The sequence below is a fragment of the Heterodontus francisci genome, chromosome 8, assembly GCF_036365525.1.
Source record: "Heterodontus francisci isolate sHetFra1 chromosome 8, sHetFra1.hap1, whole genome shotgun sequence".
Classification (NCBI taxonomy): Eukaryota; Metazoa; Chordata; class Chondrichthyes; order Heterodontiformes; family Heterodontidae; genus Heterodontus; species Heterodontus francisci.
This window is the reverse complement of record NC_090378.1, coordinates 73,173,625-73,200,415: the sequence shown is the minus strand read 5'-3', so window position 1 is coordinate 73,200,415 and position 26,791 is coordinate 73,173,625. Positions and strand designations below refer to the sequence as shown.

The 26,791-nt window shown below is 41.1% G+C and overlaps 2 protein-coding genes across 15 annotated transcripts in view; one reads left to right on the top strand and one right to left on the bottom strand.

The window, feature by feature from the left end:
• pde4dip (phosphodiesterase 4D interacting protein) overlaps positions 1 to 15,039 on the top strand; it is a 536,621-nt gene extending 521,582 nt beyond the window's left edge. For 9 of the 11 annotated variants that reach the window (XM_068037361.1, XM_068037360.1, XM_068037363.1 and 6 more), the window contains 5 exons: positions 774 to 985; positions 1,593 to 1,736; positions 3,141 to 3,279; positions 5,294 to 5,340; positions 13,101 to 15,039. In XM_068037361.1, coding sequence (XP_067893462.1) covers positions 774 to 985; positions 1,593 to 1,736; positions 3,141 to 3,279; positions 5,294 to 5,340; positions 13,101 to 13,151 — 593 coding nt within the window. In that variant the 3' untranslated portion in view covers positions 13,152 to 15,039. The remainder of the gene's footprint in view (positions 1 to 773; positions 986 to 1,592; positions 1,737 to 3,140; positions 3,280 to 5,293; positions 5,341 to 13,100) is intronic. The other 2 variants (XM_068037355.1, XM_068037356.1) reach the window with 2 other exon arrangements.
• A 3,874-nt stretch (positions 15,040 to 18,913) lies between these two features.
• Positions 18,914 to 26,791, bottom strand: part of LOC137372911 (5'-AMP-activated protein kinase subunit beta-2-like) — a 41,566-nt gene continuing 33,688 nt past the window's right edge. For all 4 annotated transcript variants that reach the window (XM_068037372.1, XM_068037370.1, XM_068037374.1 and 1 more), the window contains 3 exons: positions 26,529 to 26,662; positions 24,844 to 24,912; positions 18,914 to 19,007 (listed from right to left, as the gene is read on the bottom strand). In XM_068037372.1, coding sequence (XP_067893473.1) covers positions 18,930 to 19,007; positions 24,844 to 24,912; positions 26,529 to 26,662 — 281 coding nt within the window. In that variant the 3' untranslated portion in view covers positions 18,914 to 18,929. The remainder of the gene's footprint in view (positions 19,008 to 24,843; positions 24,913 to 26,528; positions 26,663 to 26,791) is intronic.

Below are 26,791 nucleotides of genomic sequence, written 5' to 3'. Positions count from 1 at the left end.
CCCATACTGCAGCAGGCCTCAGGGTCCAGTCATAACAAGACTCTGCCACCGTTGTGTTACAAATCCCTAGTGGAGGCCAGGAGCCGCTCCAAAAACGGAACGCGGTGGCGTTGTGATATTGTCATTGGACTAGTAGCCCGGGGACCCAGGCTAATGCTCTGCCGATATGGGTTTGAATCCCACCATGGCAGATGGTGAAATTTGAATTCAATTAATAAATCCGGAATTTTAAAAAAAATCTCGTCTAATGGTGACCATGAAACCGTTGTCGATTTGTTGTAAAAACCCATCTGGTTCACTTATATCCTTTAGGGAAGGAAAGCTGCCATCCTCACATGGTCTAGCCTACACGTGACTCCAGATCCACAGCAATTGGTTAACTCTTAAATGCAGTCTGAGATTCTCCTAGCAAGCCACTCAGTTCAAGGCATTTAGGGATGGACAACAAATGCTGGCGTAGCCAGTGATGCCCACATCCCATGAATGAATAAAACAAAATTAATAACCCCAAGTGCAGAAGGTTAGCAGAGTCAGGGGTACATCTTGGTGGGAGGCAAAAGTCCCATTCCCTGCCATGGAGTTGTGCCATTAAAAGGAGAGTGGAATATCCCAGCCTTTCTCTTGGGAAGAGTGAAACATTAGTGGGTAAAAATTCTTCTGTGCACCATTTTTAATGAACTGGTTTCTGTTTGGGTGAAATTTCAGTGTGCTATTTCCTTCGTGTTTAAGGACTTGAAATGAGGCCTGTGTGCCTTTTTCCCCTTTTGCTTTAGAAGGTTATCTCAGTGATTCCATGAGCCAGATCTCCTGTTCCCTAATAGATGATGAGTTTGCCAAGAAGAATGGATGTCATGTGATTGGACACATTGATGACTACAATGCGCTTCAGCAGCAGATTATGGAGGGCAGAATGTTGATTCAGAGGATGGAGTCTATCGTCCAATCCTGTGTCAATGCTGCTTTTCTGGAAATCGATGGATCCAAGGTAAGAGCAGGAGGACAAGAAATTGCTTAGCACATTATTGCTAAATACATTGGACTATTGTGGCATTGTTATAATTTGATCTGCCAGTTCACTGTGCAATGGGAACAACTCAGTAGTGGATTTTACTTGAAAGCTGTATCATCATGCGTCATTGGCCCATATGAAGGCTGTATTGCATGTCTTTCATTATCATATATTGATGATCTATTGGTAAGCTTTGCATTGAATTTCTGATGTTCCAACAAGCAACAGCCAAAGCAGTTGTGCTGTGCCAATTAACCCTTCCAAAGAGGAGCTAGATAAACATTTGGTTGGGAATGGAATTGCTAGTTATAGGAATAGGTATAGACTAGGATGATCAGAGCATAATGGACCTGTGTTCCTTGAGTCAGAAAGAAAGATTATCAAACTTGTGCCTTCCTAGTTTGTATGACTCAGTAGTGTACTAAATGGTACATTTATCGACTTAACCATTGATGTTCCTTATAATTTTATTAGGAAGGGGAGCAGGGTATGTGTTTGAAGTCTGCAGTAAATTGGGAGAGATTTATATGTGTAAGATCTGGCAATCGCAAGAGCTTATCTCGTCTTGATTTTAACCTCGTAGGGTTTGGATCATCAAGCTGTAAAGCAGCTCTTCTCCAATACCAATACTTTGCGTCAGATTCTGGATGAAACTTGCTCCTTACTAAAGATGTTCTGGAGAGCAGCTCTGCCAAATCCAAACAATGCCGTGCAGAATAATCAAAAGGTAAGGTCTCTGTGCTCAATGCTCAGGCAAGGCTCAATGCAAATGTCATACAAAATAACAAATGGTGTTATGTTCGAGCTGAAAATGGTTTATTCTCTTATTGTTTGTACAACCTCTTTTTAAAATTTGTCTTCTCTCCTTTCCTTAACTGTGATTCTATATGCTGTGCACTATCCATGCTAGCAGGACAAAAGACTAACGTGCTATAATTTCTTGATTCAAAGTTCAGTCTTTTTGTGAATATCAGGTTACCGTTCTTCATTCTCCAGTCTCCAAATACAGCGCCTGCATGTATAAAACCTCTAAAAATATCAACCATGCTCATTTTCTGGAGGACACTAGAGCCCGTGACATCTGGATTGGTGCCCTGTAGTCATTTCATTTTTGGAATGATTTGCGTGCTGTACCATAACAGTCAGTATGGGTCTGCTTCATTCAGTGTGACAGTGTGCCACAGGTGGAGTGACATGACTGACTGATTACTCCATTCTCACTTTTTTTTGTCACGGGTCCTGATTGTCACCAGTGACTTATGTGAAGGCAATTCAGCTGTATTTCAACATGTTGCACTGTGGCAGTGATGTGATGTAGGACTGGGTGTTCAAATCCTCATCCTGAGAAGACAGATGTAAATCATACCAATGAAGAATTGATGAGTGGACCTTTTACTTGAGCTAAGGCTGCTGGGATAGCCTCTGCCTTTCAATAGATGCCTTTGCTTCCTCACTAGAGATCAAAAGGAATTACAACAACACTGAATACTGGCTCTCGTAACACCCCAAAGCCCGATGGGCCATAAACAGAATCGACAGAAAGTGTGCCGAGGGCCAATGTGTGGGTTATATGCAGTGTAATCCTTGTCTCAGTGCTAGTGCTCTCTCTCACCTCTGAATCAGAAGGCTGTGTGTTCAAGTCCCTTTCCAGACCAAAATCTAAGCTAACACTCCAGTGCGGTACTGATGGAATGCACTGTCTTTCAGAGGACACATTAATATGAGGCCTTGTCTTCCCTGCCAGGTAGACATAAAAGATCCTGTGACACTATTTTGAAAAAGAGCAGGGGAATTCTTTGCAGTGTCCTGGCCAACATCTTTCCCTCAACATACATCACTAAAACAGATGATCTTGTCACTATCATATTGCTGTTTGGAGGAGCTTGCTGTGTGCAAATTGGCTGCCATGTTTCCAATATTACAACAGTGACTACACTTCAAAAGTACAGCATTGGCTGTAAAGCACTTTAAGACATCCTGAGGTTATGAAAGGAGCATTATAAATACAAGCCTTTATTATTTACCAGTAGCATCCAATCAGTAATAATGAGTAACATTGCAATGTATGGTCTATCATGGCAGCATTGTAGACTCCCTTATGGTTTAACTTTGGTTGCTGTGGTTATTACAGGAGCAGTCAATGAAAGAAGAGATTTGCAGGCTGAGGAATAAGATAACAGAGCAGGAGAGCCTGCTGAAGAATGCAATCAGTCGCCTGAAGGCCACCAATCAAGTGAAGGAAGGAATGGAACAGTTCATTGTCAGCCAGTGTATGTGGAATCAATACTATCACTGCCTTATATTATACAGATTTACAATAGAAAAGCATGTTTATTCTACAAATGTGTGTTCTTTACGCCCTTTAACATTGCTATATGCCATTTTTCTTCCATGGCAAAGTGAGCTGAGAATCAGCTCTCAGTCTAGCCTTGAGGATTTGTCCAAGGCGATCCTTTCTTTGAATCTGACTTCTTGGGCTGGACTTTACCAGCTCTGTTGGGTTGGGTTGGGCTGGGAGGTGAGGGGGTCCATAAAATAGTGAGGGAAGGTGTGGTGTGCCTCTCATCCTCCTGTTGCCGTGCCACTTTACCAGCAGCTTCCCCCTCAGCAACTCTTCAACTCCATCCCCCTCACCAACCACCATCACCACCCCCACCACCTCCACCCCAACCTCACAGGGGCCTTCCTGTGGTTCTGGCACCTCCAGACCCCACTTACCTGGTTGGGAGGACAGCCTGCTTCCATGGTGTCCTTCTAGGTGCAGTCCCAGCAGTGGCCACCGCTCCAGGTGACGCTGCTGAGATGCTCGCCTTCTGGTTGACCAGCAGCTCCTAGGGGCCAGTGCCCATCCTTTAAAGGGATGGCAGCCCCAACGGCAACTAATTAGTTGCCTAACAGAGATAAACTGTGGCCTGGGGTCCCACGAATGGCCGTGGCGAGATCGCCCTGGCTCTCTAGCCTGTCATCGGGACCCCTGATGCACTGACAAAATTCGGCCTCTTGTGTGGGAAAAGCACAATTGAGATTAGAAACTTGGTAATTTTTAATCTCTCAAAATGGCTGCATTTGGGTCAGTTGGGAGGTTAAAATGTTACAAACCTAAAACAGGAAATCAATCTGCCTCAAATCCATCCCCTTGTGATTTTAACAGAGGCAGGACAAGAGGCAGGTGACCAATCCGCTCTCAAGAAGCATGTCAGTTGGTAAAACCTTTTAAGGAGGCTGAGTGCTTCTACTTTTACAGTGTTTCTATTTTAACCCTTGTTGACTGGGTTTCCCAGGCCTCGGCAACCTGGGAGGTAAAAGGTGAGAAGGGCTGGATCCATCAGGTTGAATCACAGAATCATAGAATGGTTACAGCACAGAAGGAGGCCATTCAGCCAGTCATGTCCGTGCCAGCTCTCTACAAGAACAACTCACCTAGTCCCACCCACCCCCTCCCCTCAATTGTACAGAGCACAATTTCTAAATTTGCAGATGACACAAAACTCGGAAATATTGTGAATTGTGAGGAGGATAATGATGAACTTCAAAATGACATAGGCTGGTGGAATGGGTGGATAAGTGGCAGATAAAATTTAATGCAGAAAAGTGTGAATTGATTCATTTTGGTAGGGAAGACGAGGAGAGGCAATATAAATTAAGTGGCAGATAAAATTTAATACAGAAAAGTGGGAAGTGATTCATTTTGGTAGGAAAAACGAGGAGAGGTAATATAAATTAAATGGTTCAGTTCAGTTTCATGCAATCCTTTCACCAGCCTGCCTATTTGGAAATGCACAGTCCAGTTTAGCATTAAGCCATACAGACCAAAGCTCCAGAATTTAATTAACTTCTCTGCCTCTCTGTGCTGTGTTAGCTAATTTAAACTAGGGCAGTAGTAGGTGTAACAATTGACTTCTCCTTTCCACCCACCTTACCCCCTACTGCCCCACCCCAGATTATGGAGTCATGATTCCTGCTCCTATCACTATTCCAGGAACTGCTGCTGGAAAGGGTGGAGGTTGGGTGACTACAAGAATAGGCATTCCTGTTTGTTCCTCATGTGTTTTTTTGTAGCCTATTAACACTCATGGTTTAGGTACAACACATGAAGACAAGCCACTCGGGTGAGGTACTGGAGGCAGTAAAGTTGCTGTCATCTGTGGAACGAGGATGAGCAACTTAAAGAGAGAAAATTTTGGGAGAAAAGGGGGTTAATCAGCTAGTGTCTCAGATTAACTGTAATATTAGCATTGTATCACTGGAAGAAATGAATCTGATAACTGCAATACTTTTTTTCAGTAACAAGAACACATGATGTTCTGAAGAAGGCAAGGAGTAATTTGGAGGTAAGTTTCCACGAGAAGCATTTCAGCTATGAAGAGAGACTGGAAAGGCTAGGGTTGTTTTCCTTAGAGCAGAGAAGGCTGAGGGGGGACTTGAATGAGTTATACAAAATTATGAGGGGCAATGATAGGTTAGATAAGAAGAAACTTATTCCCTTAGCGGAGGGGTCAATAACCAGGGGGCATAGATTTAAGGTAAGGGGCAGGAGGTTTAGAGGGGATTTGAGGAAAATAAATTTCACCCAGAGGGTGGTTGGAATCTGGAATGCACTGCCTGAAGAGGTGGTAGAGACAGGAACCCTCACAACATTTAAGAAGTATTTAGATGAGCACTTGAAATGTCATAATATACAAGGGCGGGCCAAGTGCTGGAAAAAAGGATTAGAATAGTTAGGTGCTTGATGGCCGGCATAGACACGATGGGCCTTTTTCTGTGCTGTATAACTCTATGACTGTATGACTCTAGAGCTGTCTGAATTGGAGTAACTGTTAAAAAGGTCCTGTAACTATGTTCCTTTCTTTCTTACATAGTAAAACAAAGTGATTAGAAAAAGACCCTATTATGGAATATGAACCATATCTTTATGGATAGAATGTAATTAGCAAAGCAGTCCATTGTAATCTAACCACAATGGTAATATCTTTCGAGGCATCCCCCATCTTTAGGCCTGTTCCCAAATACCTCCAAGGTTTCTGTTGGATCCCATTAGTTGCACAAAGAGAGACGAAGTCCGACTGTAGCTTTAAGAAACTTTATTGCAGTATTTAATTGTTACATCTTCAGAAAACTTCACAATGAACTGAACTAAAACTAAAAGCAACACATACACTAAACTAACCCCCCCCTGAACTAACTCTTCGTGCCAAATCAAGCCTTATTATAGTTATTCATACAAATCAGTAACACCTACTCTTTGTTCCCAATTGGTCTACAAACTTCTGCAGTTTCTTGGTGTCGGGGCCTGATTGGGGTACTGCCTTGTCAATTTGTTTTAACTTCTTACTCCAGTTTCCCATCCCCTTATCTCCTTGTGAACCGTTAGGCTGACTGGTAAACAAAGGGTTATTATTAAGCAGCCTGCAGCTGTCCTGTTAGTTTCTGCTTGTTAGTCTGTTTCTGCTGATAAGTTGCCTCTGCAGCCCTGAAGTTATGAAGTCATTTCTGATAAGCTGTCTCTGCAGCTCCGAGGTTAGTTTGTTAGTAGGCTATACTTAAGTGATTAGTTCACTTTAAATGTCCCCAATAGTTCTGTTCCCACAGTTTCCCTCCATGAGGGTAGCACTACTCCCTGGTAGCAATGCTATGATTAGCCTGCTTATAGCCACAAATCTGCATCCAAATAGACCATGCTCACAGAACCACTCAGGGTAAGATCCAGGATAAACTAAACCTCAATTTTCTTTTCTCCTTTGTCCACCGCCCATTATTCCCTGACTGAGTGGAAAGGTGAGACTTGCACATAGCCCACTAACTATCAACTAAGAGGTGACAATAGTGGCCTGCAGTGATTTGACTTGCCTTGCCCTCTTTTTTTGTTTTCTCTTCCCAGCCTGATAATCACCTTGCATTTGCCTTCCATAACAGACCAGGAAAATTCAGCATAAATCATTTGCATCAACCAACTACTGGAGTATTGAGGATGGTGTAAGGTTATCTCTGTTTCAAGTGAAGAACTGAGCCTCAGGTCTTTAACTCTTGGAAAGCTGGACTTGTACAGCATGCAGCAGAATGATAGTTTGATGTTAATCACAAAACACCTCTACATTGTTTTTTTATTTCTTTATATTTCTTTCTGCACATAGGGCCTAATTGAAAAGAAAGGATTAGCAGCTAATAATCCAGTGTGAGGTCCTTAATTTATATGATCCTTTTTTTAAAAAATATTGCTATGCTCCCTGATACAGTTTATAAATTGAATCCTAATTCTGAACTAAGCTGCACAGACCAGGAAACTGCTAGGATCAGTTGCAGAGCTGCGTTATCTGATCTCCATTGGGTAGGAGAAATACAATTTTCTTCAACACCTATGGGCCATGAAGAGGAAATTCAGCCAGCTTTCCCAGTCATTGCTATCCAGTGATCCCTATTGATTTCACAAATAGCACTATATGTGTGGACATTGGTGAGGACAGTCTCAGGGTTGACTTTCATGAGCCCCTCTGCAACCTGGGTCTAGGAACCTGCCTATACACACTGTTTAGACTCGCATATGAAGAATGAACACTTGGGTGAAGTACCAGAGGGCATCTGGTCCCCAAAGAACTAGACCCCATCATGAATCAGCACCTTAAAGAGTGTAGGAGGAAATTAGATTAGTATGATTTTATCATTAGAACTGACAGTCTCATCCATACTACTGACAGGAGGTTCAAGCAGAGAGGTTTATCTCCCTACTTGGAAGGAAATTGAAAATTATAAATAAAGGGGCAGCACAGTGGCACAGTGGTTAGCACCGCAGCCTCACAGCTCCAGCGACCCGGGTTCAATTCTGGGTACTGCCTGTGTGGAGTTTGCAAGTTCTCCCTGTGTCTGCGTGGGTTTTCGCCGGGTGCTCCGATTTCCTCCCACAACCAAAGACTTGCAGGTTGATGGGTAAATTGGTCATTATAAATTGCCCCTAGTATAGGTAGGTGGTAGGGGAATTGTGGGGATGTGGTAAGAATATGGGATTAATGTAGGATTAGTATAAGTGGGTGGTTGATGGTCAGCACAGACTCGGTGGGCCGAAGGGCCTGTTTCAGTGCTGTATCTCTAAATAAAATAAATGAGGAGTAGACCATATGGCCTCTTGAGCCTGCTTCGGGAAGGGGAAGTCTATGTTGTTCATAGAAACTGGAAAGTGATGTTGTTCAAGAGATCATTATTGCATATATGTGAAGGAGCAGTTTCAGTGGAATCTGATTGTGGTAAACCTCCAGGTTGTTTACTTTCCTATCCAGAACCAGTTGTTCCTCCTTTCTGACTTTCTCTTCCCTGTGTGTCCTTTGTCTCTTTTGTGAGTCTGTTCAGGTGAATGATTGCACAATTTCTGGTGTAAAAACCTCCCTGAATGACAACAAAGGTTGGTAATGATGCATTATTATCAGCATGTGACATGAAAGGCCAGATTGCATCTGTCTCTTTGCTGACTGTTAACACTGCTACTTGTGAAACCACTGCATGAATTGTTTGTTTTCCACTGTTGTCTTATTTACATCCAACAGTTCTCATGCTCATCCATTCACAAAAAGTGCTTTTATTATTATGTAAGGTCCTCATCAACATCTGAAAATGTTTTTATGGACACTGTCAGATATCTGGGAATAATTATAAAGCAGGTGTTCCAGCGAGGCTGGGTTTACACACAAATTTTTTATTGTGGGTCACAATTCCAATCTCTCCTATGTACAAATATCCCAGACACAGTAATATCACTGAAAAGAAGTGGACTGTAGATGCAAACTCATTGACACATTAGGGCAGCCTGTCGGCACCACTGTAACAAGTCAAGCTGTTCTTAAATGTTACCAAAGCCTAAACATTATGCTTCAGTCATAGTACTGAATATGCAAAATGGTGAAAAAAGACCATCAGCCATATCAATGCTTACTCTGCACCATATAATGGATAATCAAATGCAGCACCCTTCCTAACCACAAGTAATGCTATCTCATGGAGTTGGGGGGTGGGGATGGGGTAGGGGGGTGTGGTGGGAAGAGTGGCTTTTTCAGCTACTTAATTCCCCGTCTTTGCACCAATGTCTTCCCTGACTGACAGAATGCGCTGGCGACAAGTGCCTAGCTCTTGAAGATGTTACTCTGTTTCTGAGTATAATAATGTGGTGGGAGAATGAGAACTAAGTTGCACCCTGAGAATGTTGTCCATCTATCATATTTTTAGTTTAATAGGGATCTGGGACATGGGGAAGAACAGACTTAGTTGCACAGAAAATGACAGGTTCAGTACATTGAATAGTTGTTTAAAGTAGCTGTCTGACATAGAGAGAAGTTCAGTGGTTGAGCTGCTATACAATGTATGCATTGTGGAGGCTGATTTACAGTTTAGGTTCATATTTCCACTGCAATTTATTTAAACACTCCAGAAATAATGAAATAACAATTTCCCATTTATGATACTGCAAATAGCAACCAAAGTAAGTCTTATCCTATGTTAGGCTTATTTATTTATTTGCTATAAGTCTATTGCAAATATACAAATCTGAGTGTCTTAAAGAATTATGTAACAACTGGCATTTATACATTGCCTTTAACATAGTAAAACATTCCAAGGCATTTCACGGGAGTTATCAAACAAAATTTAAGACTGATCCACATAAGGAAATTTTAGAACAGGTGACAGGTTTTAAGGAGCATCTTAGAGAAAAGAGACAGAAAAATTTAGGGAGGGAATTCCAGAGCATAGAAAGATGCCCTTTAGTCCATAGCCCTGCAAGTGGGTATCTTTCAGATATATATCCAATACCCTTTTAAAGTTACTATTGCATCTGCTTTCACCAGCCTTTCAACTAGTGCATTGCTTATCATATAACTCACTGTATTAAAAAAAACTCATCTCATCCCTCGGTCTTTTGCCAATTATCTTAAATCAGGATCCTCTTGTCACTGACCCTCCAATGAGTGGGCAGTTTCTCCCTGTCTACGCTTTTCAAAACTCTTCATATTTTTGAACACCTTTATTAAATCTCCCCTTAACCCCCTCTGCGGATTTAATTATAACGATCTTGTCTTAGTCTCTCCACATAACTCAATCTCTCATCCCTGGTGTCATTCTAATAAGTCTCCTCTGCACATTCTTCAAGGCAATGACATCCTTCTTAAAGTGTGGTGTCCACAATTGGACACAGTACTTCAGCTTATCTTTCTTATCCCTTTTTTTAAAAAAGCAGCTAAAGCTCAGTATGATGGCTGATGCACCATCCATTTTGGTATTGAGGTATCTTCTTCTTCTTTGGCCTCCTTGTCTCGAGAGACAATGGGTAAGCGCCTGGAGGTGGTCAGTGGTTTGTGCAGCAGCGCCTGGAGTGGCTATAAAGGCCAATTCTAGAGTGACAGACTCGTCCACAGGTGCTGCAGATAAAATTGGTTGTTGGGGCTGTTACACAGTTGGCTCTCTCCTTGCGCTTCTGTCTTTTTTCCTGCCAACTGCTAAGTCTCTTCGACTCGCCACGCTTTAGCCCCGCCTTTATGGTTGCCCGCCAGCTCTGGCGATCGCTGGCAACTGACTCCCACGACTTGTGATCAATGTCACAGGACTTCATGTTGCGTTTGCAGACGTCTTTAAAGCGGAGCCATGGACGGCCGGTGGGTCTGGTACCAGTGACGAGCTCGCTGTACAATGTGTCCTTGGGGCTCCTGCCATCTTCCATGCGGCTCACATGGCCAAGCCATCTCCGGCGCCGCTGGCTTAGTAGGGTGTATATGCTGGGGATGTTGGCCACCTCGAGGACTTCTGTGTTGGTGATACGGTCCTGCCACCTGATGCCAAGGATTTTTCGGAGGCAGCGAAGATGGAATGAGTTGAGGCGTCGCTCTTGGCTGACGTACGTTGTCCAGGCCTCGCTGCCGTAGAGCAAGGTACTGAGGACACAGGCTTGATACACTTGGACTTTTGTGTTCTGTCAGTGTGCCAATTTCCCACACTCTCTTGGCCAGTCTGGACATAGCAGAGGAAGCCTTTCCCATGCGCTTGTTTAATTCTGCATCGAGAGATAGTTGACCCTAGGTAGGTGAACTCTTGAACCACTTCCAGAGTGTGGTCGCCGATATTGAGATGGGGCATTTCTGACGTCCTGTCCCATGATGTTCGTTTTCTTGAAGCTGATGGTTAGGCCAAATTCATTGCAGGCAGCCGCAAACCTGTCGATGAGTCTCTGCGGACACTCTTCAGTGTGAGATGTTAATGCAGCATCGTCAGCAAAGAGGAGTTCCCTGATGAGGACTTTCCGTACTTTGGTCTTCGCTTTTAGACGGGCAAGGTTGAACAACCTGCCACCTGATCTTGCGTGGAGGAAAATTCCTTCTTCTGAGAACTTGAATGCTTGTGAGAGCTGCAGGGAGATGAAGATCCCAAACAGCGTAGGTGCGAGAACACAGCCCTGTTTCACGCCACTCAGGATTGGAAAGGGGTCTGATGAGGTGCCGCTATGCTGAATTGTGCCTTTCATATTGTCATGGAATGAGGTGATGATACTTAGTAGCTTTGGTGGGCATCCAATCTTTTCTAGTAGTCTGAAGAGACCACTTCTGCTGGCGAGGTCAAAAGCTTTGGTGAGATCAATGAAAGCAACGTAGAGGAGCATCTGTTGATCACGGCATTTCTCCTGTAGCTGGCGAAGGGAGAACAGCCTGTCAATGGTGGATTCAGACCAGGAAAACCTCAGTTTGTGATGAATGAATTGGCCTCAACAGCAGCAAGAGGCTGCCCCATGCCTGTATCTACATCTGTCCCCTATAAGAACGAAACAGCCAACAGTCCAACTACTAAGAGCCCATCCAACAAAAAAACTCAAGTTATATGGTTGTTATAGAAATAATTCAGGTTATATTTCCTGTTTACTAATGTTACTAGTCAGGACAGGTAAAATAGTGGAAATATTTTTGCTGAGACTTGAGAAATTAGCAAACAGTAGAATAGAACAACAACTTATATAGTAGCTTTAACATAATAAAACATCCCAAGGCACTTCACAGGAGCACTGTAAAACAAAATAATACCGAGCCACATCAGAGACCAAAAGCTTGGTCAAAGAGGTAAGTTTTAAGGAATTTTATAAAGGAAGAAAGCGAGTAGAGAGGCAGAGAGGTGTAGGGAGGGTATTCCAAAGCTTAGGGCCTCGGCAGTGGAAGGTGCGACCACCAGTGGAGGAGTGATTAAAATCAAGGCTGCCGAATAGGCCAGAATTAGAGGAGTGCAGATATCTTGGAGGGTTGTGGGGCTAGACAAGATTACAGAGATAGGGAGGGGTGAGGCCATGGAGGGATTTGAAAACAAGAATGAGAATTTTAAAATCAAGACAATGCTTAAGTGGGAACCAATTTAGGTCAATGTGCACATGGCTGATGCGTGAATGGGACTTGGAGACCAGTCAGGAGTGCATTGGAATAGTCAAATCTAGAGGGAATAAAGTCATGAATGAAGGTTTCAGCAGGAAATGAGCCGAGATGGGCAAAGTACGGCGATGTTACAGAGGTGAAAATGGGCAGTCTTAGTGATGGCATGAATACGAGGTCAGAATATATGACAGAAGGCTTGGCAGCAAGAATTTAAATTGTTAATTTTAAGTAATATTCTATGGGCTGGATTAATCCCTTACTATAGTGTAAGTGTAGATTGTTATTCAGGCTATTTAAGTCTGCTAAGTGAGTAGGGCAGTGTTTCGTGCCTGAATAACCAGAAAGGACTACTCCTTTAAAGAGAATTTGGAATGGAATCTTTGGCATTGCATTTTTTAATGGGGGATAAGATTTTTTTTGCTACTAATTAGAAATTGTAGCAAGCTACTTTCCTGTATTTTATTTTGTTGTATTTTTGAAATTTACAAACCTTGCTCACGAGTTTTGAAAGGGAATGATTGGACTAGTAGGTTCAGAAAGCTGCATTTGACATAATTACACATTACATCAGCACCATGAAAGTTTTAATGATGGGAACCTTCCTTTTGTCTGTTCCATGCTTGGTTTATCTATTATTTTGTGTTTTTATGTTTTAACCATGCCTTACCAGATTGAAGGTAATATTTGTTCCTCTCCAATTAACTTTTCAGCAGAAATCTCAAAACTTGGTTACAACTGTCCCAGAAGCTGGAACTTCATGAATCCCATATATCCTGAAGCTGAAGCAAGAAGCCTGGGTCAAAGTTCACTGTCTGGGAAGGATGAAAGATATGGTTCCAACTTAGTTTAAGTAGGGAACACAGAAAACTACTGAAGTGGCTACTTCTTTGCCCCCTCAAAAAAAACTACACAACAATATTGGAATCTTATCCTACAAAATAATTTAGTACAACAACATTTGAAAACAAAGAACTATTCTACATAATCCAAACCTAACAGTGACTTCCTGATGATCCTATATAAAACAATGAACGTTTGATTAATTTTTCTGTCTTGTACAAAAATATGAAACAGGAAGTCTTGTACGTGTTATGCATAGAGAGTTAGTCATCAAATAACCGTGGCATCTTTTGGCCCCACAAAGGCTATGAGCCTTGTTTAAAACACAATCTTAAAGCTATAGAGCCTAGTGAGAAAGGTTAAATGTAGCATATTTTGACTGTCTCAACAATACCCTGCTCAAAAGGGCTACATTAAGTTAATATATATGATGTATTTGTGAAGATAAAAAATAATATATGCCAGATCAAGAAACATTGAGCCTAATGATAGCTTTGGTGAATATTATCCTGGTATGAGTTTGTGCAATTTAAAAAGTAATAACTGGAAAAATACATCCCGACAACATTTGCTACTGAGTAGGATGTTCACCAAGCATAGTCACAAAAAAGGTATGTGCAATAAGTTTGCCATTGAGGCCAATTGCTGCAATATTAGCTTTATCAAACACTGGAATGAGACAAAATTATATTTCTAAATCTCAACAGTATCTAGCAACATGAACGTTATTTTACAGCTTTCTGATTTAATAATGTAGGATGGTGGGTAAGAGTACGGTACAGAGTTAAGACAAGGCTGAATGACTTTGTATTTACTATTGTACACTATTAGAAACAGTAGGTAAGTTTAGCACTAGTACTGTTTTTGCCTGAGCTGTATATATCGCATGGTGGCAAATGTGGTTTGCCTAGGTATGCATTTGTGTTTAATTACATACACACACACACAAACAGGCTTATAAAAAATTGCTGCAATTCATAATATACAACAAATGCATATGCAAGTTCAGTGTAATGTATACTCTATATTTGTGTACACAAAAGAATATTTGGGTTAGCGTCTTTATAATTCAAGACACACATTTTTGTGCAATAAGGTGCCATTTTTCTATTAACTGGAAAGGTCATATTTTCCCTGCTTAAAAGTTGAGAATTTTCTTCAATAGGATTCATAATTGAAAATAATGTTTCAATGAATCATATAAGTTCTTAAAACTGTCAAGCTGAGTTTCATGGGGAAAAGCCTGTTTAGTCATTAGAATTTGTATGTGGTGCCAAAGCTTTGAGTCGCATGTGTTTTTCATTTCTGTTTTGCATGGTCATTGTGCAATTAAATAAATTAAAAGAAGCCAGGGATCAATTGGGACTGGGGTTATTTGTCAAGAAATTCACTGAGAAAAGGGTGGAAATTCTTTTTCATGGTTGAGGGAAATGATTGGTGATCACTGATGTTTGGTATAAACACAGGGTTCCTGCATTTAGTAGCCTATAAACAGTTTATTTTAAAACATTACAGGTTACAAAAGACTGTATGATGCAACAGGTGTCCCTATGGCACTGTTGTATACTGTATAAAGCGTATATACTGATCAATATAGTGTTTGTCTTTCAGGATGTATATATTTTCCCAATGTCTATACATTCATTTATAAGTTGGATTGTAGCAATGTGTGTATAAACACAATCCTGGGAAATAAAGATTTTGTGTTTCCTGGATTGTTTTGGGAAAACTATTCTGTGAAAACCTAAAGGTGTGCATTTAATTATGAGATATGTTTGTTTTCGTTTCTTGGTCCAAATAATAAAGACATTAAATGCTTAGTGCCTCTTTGATTTCTCCCTCCTCTGTTTAGAGTGATTTGGTGTGTTCTAAGTTAAAAAAACAACTCCTGTAACTTGTTGGATAAAGTTCCCCAATCCAATTATGCTGAGTTACTTATCTCTTGGTATACTTACCTCATTATCCTGGATTCCTTCCTATTCCAAAAAATGCATTTTGGATGTCTCTCCACTGCATATTTCTCAGGTTTCATACCCGATGTTAATTCGAGGATACACTTGTACTATTACAATCATTTGCAATTGAAGTAAACCAACTTTGAGATCAGTGACCTGCTCCTAATTGGATGCTTATCCCATGAAGTTACATGAAATTTTAAATAAAATTTCTCTGCATTGAAAATAAAGGCACTATACTGTTGTATTAGTGACCATTCCGGTGTGGCAACTATTATAGCAACACTGACCTGTTGTAGAAGAAAGCAGTTGTACCAAGTGTATTCAGTTGCAAGCCTGTGGTGGGAAAAAATATAGCATCCTTGTAGATTTATGTGAATTGTGAATACTTTTGACACCACCATAAAAATAGCTCAAGGTTGCTAACTTTGGTGTTGTGGGCAGGCAAGTAGAGGGAAAGAGATCAAGTTGTATGGGGAAGACAGCACAATACTAATTTTTTAATCAGTTGAGATGTTTTATTTTTGTTACAATCTTATAGTATACACATATTTATATATTAAAAAGTGCAACTCCAGTTGTCTCTGTAAAGGCTTAAATGTTCATGCTATTTCACACACAAGTAGACCTAGACCACTTTGTACTCAGGCACAAACTTATAGGGAAGAAACATTTGACATCCAATCACAAAGGAGTTGAGATTAACAACATAAGGTTTTGGAATTCCTCAAACCATTCACAATGTCCCAAGGACATTTTAGATTAGGGTTGTCCAACATACGGCCCGCAGGTGTAAACTGTACCCGGGGCTGTTCCTCATCCTCACTGTACTCCATGACTAGAAATGGGAAATTTCCCTTTGTCGTCTTCTTGCAGACCGGCCTTTATAAAAACAACTTTGACAGATTCGGGGTTTTCCTGACTTTTTTTAAAAGCCTGTCAGCCAAGCCCACTCTGTCCGATGTTGGGAAGCGCCTCCTGCTTCACAGCTGTAAAACTCAGTACGAAGTTTTTAAACAAACTGACCGAGCACAAAGCTGCTGTGCTGAGCACTCCCGCTCAGTGCAACTGTTAGGGATGGGGGGGACATACAAAGGGCGAGGGGGGGAACACCAGAGAAGGGGGAGATAGAGAGAGGGGGGCACAGAGCAAGGACGACAGAGAAGGCAGAAACAACACGGAGACAGATCAAGATCACTCCTGACAGATGGATATCTATTCAGAATACTCTGCATCGCTACATCAAGTGTGCGGGCAGAGATTGCCTACTTATGCAAGCAATAACAATATCAGGTATGTCACTAAATCAGTTTTCAATATAGTGACGAGAAAGTAAGTCAATAAATTAGTCTTCTCATTTAAAGCTTCATCATAAAATGCACATTTGTTGTTTTTATTAGTAAGATTAAACTTTTAACGCCTTTATCTTTCGAAATTTGGTCACCCTGTTTTAGATCATTTGTTATTCTGTTCCTTGGAATGCAACTTTGAGGTTAGAAAAACTAACAACTAAGTTTCCTATTTGCTTCAAAGGGAAATAGATCCAGGGTGATATTTTTAATGAGCATAATGTCAAGAAAGTAACAAATGTAGAAATCCACTTTATACTTCACTGTTGCTGCTAGACTCTGCTCGCAAGTCACTTAAATGATCCAGCAATCACTACCATCAGATATTTAGCAATATAAGTCGAGAATGTACCAATTATTATTTCCCAATTAGTTTCTGCAGATAAGCACCAACCCCAGATCTTAGTCTTTGAGATATTCAAACAAGGTCATTCTTTTAAATCTTTGTAACAGTCCACTTGTAATTTTAGATTAGTTTGCATTAAGTATTAGTGCTGATAAAAATTAAATGTCATGCAGCTTGCATTTTAAATTGAATTAAAAACCAAGCCTCTCTACTGAAAAGTAACAAGTAATGTTACATACTTTTACTGGCAGAAACACCAGAATAAAATCAACTTGGCCCAAAGAACTTAGCAAAACATTGCGAAAATTAGTGCTTGTGTGCCCCTAAAACATTCCATAGGTATGATGCTCTTATATCCCTCTAGCCACACACCTCAGAACGAGATCAGATCACGAAGTGAAATACAACTGTAAGTAAATGATGTGGCATTTTGTAGAATCATATAATGATACAGCACAGAAGGAGGCCACTCAGTCCATTGCACCAGTGCCAGCTCTTTACAAGAGCTATTACCCCACTCTCCTGCTCTTTGCACATAGCCCTGTAATTATTTTCCCTTCAAGTATTTATCTAATTCCCTTTCGAAAGTTACTATTGAATCTGCTTCCAACATCCATTCCGGCAGTGCAGTCCAAATCATAACTCGTTGTCTTGAAATATTTCCTTCTGTTGCCTCTAGTTCTTTTGCCTGTCGCCTTAAATCTGTGTCCTCTGGTTACTGACCCATTTGCTCTTGGGGACAGTTTTTCCTTATTTACTCTACCATTCATGGTTTGAACTGCTCTATCAAATATCCTCTTCACCTTATCTGCTCTAAGAACAACCCCAGCTTCTTCAGTCTCTTCCCATAACTGAAGTCCCTCTTTAGTACCATCCCAGTAAATCCCTTCTGCACCTAAGGCCTTGATATCCTTCCTACAATATGATGAATTGAACACAATATTCTAGCTGAGGCCTAACCAGCATTTTATAAAGATTTAGCATAATTTCCTTGCTTTTGTACTCTATGCTGCTATTGTTAAAGCCAAGGATCCGATATGTTTTTTTATTTAAATAACAGCCTTCTCAACTTGTCCTGTCACCCTCAAAAATTTGTCTGCATATACCCTCAGATCTCTATTCTTGCACCCCCTTTAAAATTGTACAATATGGTTTGTATTGCCTCTTCTCATTCTACCAAAATGTATAATTTCTCTGCATTTAATTTTATCTGCCCATTTCACCGGTCTATCTATATCATTCTGAAGTCCATCACTATCCTCCGTATTTGATCACAAACCTAATCCTCTATTCAGAGCATCAGCTGTGTGCAAATAAGGTCTTAACCTACCTGGTTTATAATATACTAACTCTATCCTCATGGACTGCAATTTTTTGGGCTTTTTTGTCAATCCTTTAACAATATTGTAAATACTTTTGCCAGCTCAGGTGAGGTCCATTATTTGATGTACTTCAGATCTTGCAAACCAATATTTTGGATAACATGGCCCATCGGGAAACATTCACACGGGTACATCTACAACAAAGAAAGCAGGTGTGCCCATATAAAACAGGATCCAGGTGTTAAAGACAGCACAACACTGAAAGCTGGATTTCTTTACACACAATAAACATTAAGAGGTTTCAATCAAAAACAAAGTTCACTTCATTAAAACAAAAAGGTCGAGCCGCACCCCCTGACATAATATACAATACTTATTAAATACTAAAGCAAGCTATTTTAAGGTATTTAACAATTATAAAATCTTTTGAATTCCAACTGCAAACTTTTCCTTGTCTAACAGTTCATTATGACTGAGATAGTCCCTTGATATCAGGTGCATTTCAAGTTTCCCAAAATGCAAATCCACAGTGAACAATTTGCATTGTCCTAGCTAATGCTATAATATTCAGTGTCAGACTTGTACCTCAATCTGGTAAAGTGCTGTAGCGATTATGTAGAAGGCAACCAACACAACTGCTAAATCCTAATGAAGCTCCATCACTGAACGGCCAACTAACAGAGGCATTCATTTACCATTTGGGCATGCTGGTTATAGAGATGGCAGATCAGATTGGCTTATAAAGTAAAGTAGTAACATATTTCTTCTTGTACCGATGGGTGGCACTAAGAACCATCACGCCATCCTAGAACAGAAAAGTAAGGTACTTATTAAAACATTGAAGAGCAACATTGACTTTGAATTGATCTTAAAATAACCAACCAGGTTATCAAATTGAAATGGGGAAGGTAACAACTATATCACTGTGCAACCAAAAAGAGATCTGATATGCTATATAATGAGTAGTACAATTAAATTACAATAAAAAACAATCTTCTCATTATACTAGGATGCTGATTTGTTGACATCACAAACAATTCTAACACTCTTCCGATATTATGACCTGTCAAGTCCACTAGCTCAAAAGTGGCAACAACCAGCTCACTGAAATGCAATTAAGTTGCCTCTGACTTGGGTGCCTACCCAGTGACTCAATCTGTAAATTAACTGCCTGCTGCAGGATTGAACCACACAGATCAGGAAAGCTTCACATAGTTTCACATACAATCTGTGGTCTTGACTAAGTTAAATGGTCTTACCTGGGCAGCAGTCAGGCCTATACAATTAATCTCAGTCCCTTGGGTAATGGAGTGAAATAAAAAAATCCACAGATCCTCCTGACTACCATTTGCTAGATCCTGCTCATGTGTGAATAAAAAGTGACGGCAGAATCAGACGAAAGGTCACACAGACCTGAAACGTTTTTCTTTCCACTGTGGGGCAGCAGGGGGAGAGAAAAGAGATGGTGGCATAGTTGTAACATCACTGAATTAGTCTTCCAGAGATCCAGGCTAATACTCTGGAGACACAGCTTCAAATCCCACCACGGCAGCTGGTGGAATTTAAGTTCAATTAATAAAAAAAATCTGGAATTGAAATTAGCCTCAGTAATGGTGACCATGAAACTACCATCGATGGTCCATCTGGTTCACTAATGTCCTTCAGGGAAGGAAATCTGCCATCCTTACCTGGTTTGGCCTACATGTGACTCTTAACTGCCCTCTGAAATGGCATAGCAAACTACTCAGTTGTGCAAAACTGCTACACAAAAATTGAAAAGGAATAAAAAAGGACAGAACACTGAGCATCGACCTAGGCACTGGAAATGACAAGAGCAAACCCAGCCCTATCGACCCTGCAAAGTCCACCTTCCTAGCATCTGGGTGCTTGTACCAAAATTGGGAGAAATGTCCCACAAAACAATCAAGCAACAGCCTGACATGGCAATACTTACGGAAACATACCTTACATCCAATATCCCAGACATCACCATTCCTGGGTATGTCCTGTCTCACTGGCAGGACAGACCCACCAGAGGTGGTGGTACAGTTGTATACAGTCGGGATGGAGTTGCCCTGGGAATTCACGACATTGAGTCCAGACCCCATGACGTCTCATGGCATCAAGTCAAACATAGGCAATGAAAACTCCTGCTGATTACCACCTACCGCCCTTCCTGAGCTGATGAATCAGTACTCCTCCATTTTGAACACCACTTGAAAGAAGCACTGAGGGTGGCAAGGACACAGAATGCACTCTGGGTGGGGGACTTAAATGTCCATCACAAAGAGTGGTTCAGTAGCACCTCTACTGACCAAGCTGGCCGAGTCCTGAAGGACATATTTGCAGCAGGTGGTGAGGGAACCAAAAAGAACAAAAAGCCTACTGAACCTTGTCCTCACCAATCTAGCTGTTGCAGATGCATCTGTCCATGACAGTATTGGTAAGAGTGACCATCACACAATCCTTGTGAAAACAAAGTCCCATCTTTACATTGAGGATACCCTCCATTGTGTTGTGTGGCACTACCAACATGCAAATGGGATTTAGAACAGATCTAGTAGCTCAAATCCAGGCATCTATGAGGCGCTGTGGTCCATCGGGAGGAGCAGCAGATTTGTATTCACCTGCAATCTGCAACCTCATGACCCAGCATATCCCTCATTCTACCATTACCATCAAGTAGGGGAACAAACCCTGGTTCAATAACGAGTGCAGGAGAGCATGCCAGGAGCAGCACCAGGCATACCTAAAAATGAAGTGTCAACCTGATGAAATTACAACACAGGATTACTAGCATGCCAAACAGCATAAGCAGTATGCAATCCCACAACCAATGGATCAGATCAAAGCTCTGCAGTCCTGCCACATCCAGTCATGAATGCTAGGGGACAATTAAACAAATAACTGGAGGAGACTCCACAAATATCCCCACCCTCAATGACGGCGAAGCCCAGTACATCAGTGCAAAAGAAAAGGCTGAAGCATTTGCGATCATCTTCAGTCAGAAGTACTGAGTGAATGATCCATCTCGGTCTCCTCCTGAGGTCCCCAGCATCACAGAGGCCAGTCTTCAGCCAATTTGCTTCACTTCATGTGATATCAAGAAGCAGCTGAAGGCACTGGATACTGCAAAGGCTATGGGTCCTGACAACTGCTCGACAAGCTGCTCCAGTACAGCTACACACTGGCATTACCCGACAATGTGGAAAACTGCCCGGGTGTGTCCTGTCCGCAAAAAGCAGGACAAATCCAATCCAGCCAATTACCGCCCCATTAGTCTACTCTTGATCATCAGCAAAGTGATGGAAGGTGTTGTCGACAGTGCTGTCAAGCGTCACTTAAACAGCAACAACCTGTTCACTGGCCAAGGGCAGCAGATGCAGGGGAACATCACCATCTGCAAGTTCTCCTCTAAGCCACACACCATCCTGACTTGGAACTATATCGCTGTTCCTTCACTGTCACTGGATCAAAATCCTGGAACTCTCTCCCTAACAGTACTGTGGATGTATCCACACCAGATGGACTGTAGCGGGTTCTAGAAGGCAGCTCACCATCCCCTTCTCAAAGGCAATAAGGGATAGGCAACAAATGCTGACCTTGCCAGTGACAACCACATCCTATGAAATGAATATTAAAAACAATGCTACATGACCTGAATATTTCCAGCATTTCCCATTTTTGTTTCAGATTTCCAGCATCCACAGTATTTTGCTTTTGTATTATTGTTGGTTGAGACAGGTCTGGTTGCGATTCATACAGTTGAATAGTTTACTGACAGTTGCTGAAAAGAGAGACATGTTGTCGAAGCTTTTCATCTTGCACTCATCAGGACTCAAGTTCTGTACTACCAAATGACAATTACTGACAGTTGTTGTCCAGGGCCGCAAATAAAGTATAGGTACTTGGACAAGGTATCAGAGGGTTGACATCATCTGTGGAACCATATTCCAGCAAAGGTATCATTGGAAGGTTGAAAATATAATTATTGCAAGGTCAAATGCTCTCTCTAATGCCTGGATCTCTTAGTATGAAACACAATTGCCAAATCAGACTAAACACTCAAGATATACAAGCATAAAAATGATCCGAGAAGGCAAGGATATTGATGTTGCGCAATGGGGGAAAAAAAGGGAAACACAACCATTTATTTTGATTCACAGTCAGTTCACTGGCCAGTATCATGTACCTTTTAGTGTACAATTAATTATTCTATTTTTGTGAAACAGTTCAATCCAACTGAGCTAAGGGATGCACAAAGCACAAAGAGGGTTGAGATAGGATAGAGAATAAACCCTCAGCTTTCAATTCAGCTTTGAAACAATGGGGTGAATTTTCTCCAGGCAGCAGCCAGAGTTCCAGTGACTCAGACCAGCCCAGCTGTCCTCTGGAGTGAAGGCGGCAGGTTTGTTGGGGACCCCTGATATTGCTTTTTGGGAGGGGTGGGGGGAGGGGGGGGGGTGGTGGGTGCGGCAGAGCTGCAGCACCCCAGGCTAGATTTGCGAAGCCTGGAAGAGCACTTAACTTCAGGATCCTCGTTGGCTGCCACTTTTAACTTTTGTTAGACTTTGATTTTTCCCTTTACAGTCATTGGTTAATTTGCTCAAGCCAAGCATTAAATCAATTACACAGTCCTATCCTACATTTTATCAGAATTTTCAAGATTTTCTTTTTATTAGGCTAGATCTCACACGTCCTGTTGAGGCACTGAAATCTCTTAGACAAATGGCTGCACTGTTGAGGGCTACATGGAAATCTATCTTGACCACCCAGTCCGCAGCACTGGTCAGAGCATATGCCACCAAGATGCTATGATGTTTATGACAGTGATTTAAGCAAGCACTAAGGATTCTAGACAAATGTGGTACCCAGGACATAAGGGATCTCCTTCTCTGCTGCTAGCCCTACTGCCACTCCATGTTGATGCTGGGCATCTTCTCTGGACCATAATATGATGAAATCATCCACTTGCATTCTACAGATCACAGCCATCGCATTGCCTGCAGTCTGTTTATGATTTTCAACCATTAGAGCTCACTCACTAGGTTGAGTTGTGGCACCAGCCTCGCTTAGTGTTCTTAGGTTATAAGATGCAACTTATTCCTTTTTGCCCTATGTGATCTTCAGACCATACCGCAGCAAAACAACCAGTAGGAATACAGAATATTTTCTCCAGTTCTGTTCCAGGCACCACCTTCAAATAGTTAGTTCATGGTACAGAAGGAAGAACATTGTTCGATGGACAAGACACTCTAAAAATGACCACCAAAAAAAAGATGAGCCACATACTGGAAATCAAAAATGGAGGGTCATGATGGATTGCAGAGTCAACCACGACGCCATGTGCAGCTCCGACCACCATCTCCTAACAGCTGATATCAGAAGAAGATTACCTAAAAACACCACCTCTGTTTCTTAAGCACATTAGGACAGGGGCAAATTAAAGCGGGATTGTTATTTGCAGGATTACCAACGGAATTGAGATGGGGCTTTGGAGACCGACTACCCTGTAGATGACTTTGAGATGCAGTGGTGCATGTTTTAATTAGCACATGTAACTAATCCGAATCAGCCCTTGGATAAGTCAAGAAGCCATTGACAACGTGGAGAAAAGGAGAATGGCTCGTATGAAGAATGACATGGAAGCACACTTCTCTCTTGTGGAAGTGTATAGGCAAATCTTTTGTTGAGGCTGTCAGAACTGTGCCTTTCAGAAAGCAAATGAGGCAAAGCAGCTATTGAAACCTAACTGCAATAGGAAGGTCTTTCACTACATTAAGCTTGTGAACACTATAAATTAGTACATTGTCCAGCTGACAATGGGAAAGGTCAGCTACTGTCAACTTTGCCAGAGAAGATGACAAGATAGAAGAGCTGGTTTGAAATGCTTCTGAACCCCAAAAGGCATCTCTGAAGTTCTGCAAGAAGCAGCAGATGGAGCCATACCAGATCGCACAATCAACTATAATCTGCCAATGCCCTGGAAGTAGCAGCTCCCATGAAGAAACTCAAGAATGAATGGTCTCCCAATATACGCGGAAGGCACATAGCATGACCTGCAGTCTTCAAAATCATCTGTCTCTGACACCGCAACTGTTTGGGCATATCGCCTGATCCAATGGGAACTCTAAACATTAAGAAAGCCCTACAGGCATCACAATCGAAATTCCCTCCAGATTGCTGTAGATCTCAAGGTAGACCAAGAACAACTTAGAACCACCGTCATGCAAGACCTAAAAAAGCCCAACTTCGGTTTCCGCACTGCATGGCATTAAGCACAAGACTGCGAAGGGAGGACATATTGTACACTCCCTCGGTACTATAGGTGATCAGTATAGTATCGTATTTTCATAAGCATCATCTCAGTATAATAGTTAAGCTCAGGAAGATGGTGTTTATAGCTTTTAATAATTCTGACTAAGTATCCGATCTTGAGCATTTTAAGGACTCTATAAACTCTGTACCCAATATTGACTGTTCAGTATGTTTCTCTTGAATTCTGCACATATCTGGCAGTGGAAAAATTAACTGAAGGATCTAATGTGCTTCAACAAGCTGAAAGAAAGAAACGGGAAAAAAACACACATTTCTTTATTCACTTTATTTCCACATAGGATTTGAAATGCATGACAACTTACTTTTATGGAGAGTGCATATAGATGATTCAGCATCACATGGTTCGGTTCAGGGAGTAAAGCAGGATCACACTAGGTGAGCAAGACAGAGATACTGATTAATCTAAAAGTCTCTCAATCGCTTACATAAGATTATAAAATAAAGACTAATCCTTTTGATGATCTCTAAAATATGCAACTGATTTGCCACAGATTTCTAAAGACTGCTTATAAAACAACAAATAATAAAATTATTTGTATCTCAACTCATGTAAGCCACTTACACTAAAATTCCTCAAGATCAAACACTGTTGCAGGAGTCAGGAAGGAAAGAAAAACTTCAGGAAAAGTGAGAGAACTTTGGAAGGAGAATAGAAAATGCTAAAACAGACTGAAAAAGAACTGGGGTGCAAAGAAAAAAGGATACATAACTGACAGAGTAGTTAAGGAGGAAGTTGGAACTTGAGAGGAAAATACTGACTTGCCATCCAATTACTGCATATCTAACCTTTTAGGGTATGCTGAAATCAGTGTGAAATATTTCATAAAAAGGAACTAGAGACTAATAACTCCCAGGACCAAAGGTTATTTGTACTAGGACGACAGTGGAAAATAGGCAAGAAACTTGTGGATGTCTGTCCGTAGCCCCGAAAGAATCACTGGTTAGTGAAGAAGTTCTGCAGATTAGAAGCAAATCTAGTAAGTATAATTTAAAAATAAGAGACAGATTATGGTCTAAGCAGCGACAGTATCATTGCAGTAGGCAAAATAAAAAAACATTTTAAATAGCAGTCTAGATGACTACTTATCCAACAATTAACAGCTTTTTAAGAAATAGTAAACAATGATGTAAAAAGGGGGAAGATCCTTTTTGAGAAGCCTTCTATGCTTTCAGAATGCCTTTGACAACTGCTCACATAGAACATTTAATAAAACTAAAAATCATGGGCAACCAGAGAAGAATGTGGGATAGGATTTATTTTTTAAAAATAATAAGAGTACTGGTGAGAGGTATTGTGTCAGTTTGGGGAGTTGGTGTCAAATGTATCACCACATAATTACTTAGATGCAGAATTCAACTATAAGTTTGTTAAATTTGCAGAGGACATTAAAATAGAGGGAGCAATAAGTACAAAAGATAAAGTAAATGGCTTGCAGAAGGATTTAGTTTGATTGTTCAATTGAGCAGAGAACTAAAATTTAATATTAATATTGCATGTTAGGGGAAAATAAGCAAATTAAGTACAAGAACTAGGATTTATATAGTCCCTTTCATAACCCTAGGCTGCCCTAAGTGCACACATTTAATTAAGTACTTTTGAATTGCAGTCACTCTTGTAATGTAGGGAAACACTGATCCAATCTGCACACAGAAAGGTCCCAAAACCAGCAATGAGATAAATGACCAGATAACTTTTTTTTAAATGTTAGAACATACCTTTGGTCATTCATTGAGAGCATTTAAAGTTGAAATTTATTTCTGGAAAAAACAAAATGTGTTCTTTCTTCCATATAAACACACGACAAATGCATTTTAAAACAGTTGGCGTTCCTGCCTCAGTCTTGTATGTACTATTACAGGATTCTGAAGATTTAAAATTATATATAAATTGCAAGCAGATGGAGTAATGCAGGGACCTCAATGCCAAGATGAAATGACAGATTTGGTCACAGCTACATCAGCAGCACAGCTATTTTAGTGGACTTACTGAAATGTGTGTGTCCTTGTTGAGAATGACCTGGAGCAGATGGGGAGGTAAGATGGGAGGTGCCTTAAAGCGCTCTTCAGGCCTCAACACATACATATCCTGATGGTATGGTCCTGGAGGCGAGCTTGACAAGTCTAAAACAAACAGAATATTATATCAATCGGGAAGAGCATATACAATTCATGAAATAAAAAAAACAAGCTATGTACACAAATGAGAAAAGAAAGTGCTGGAAAAATTCAGCAGGTCTGGCAGTATCTGTC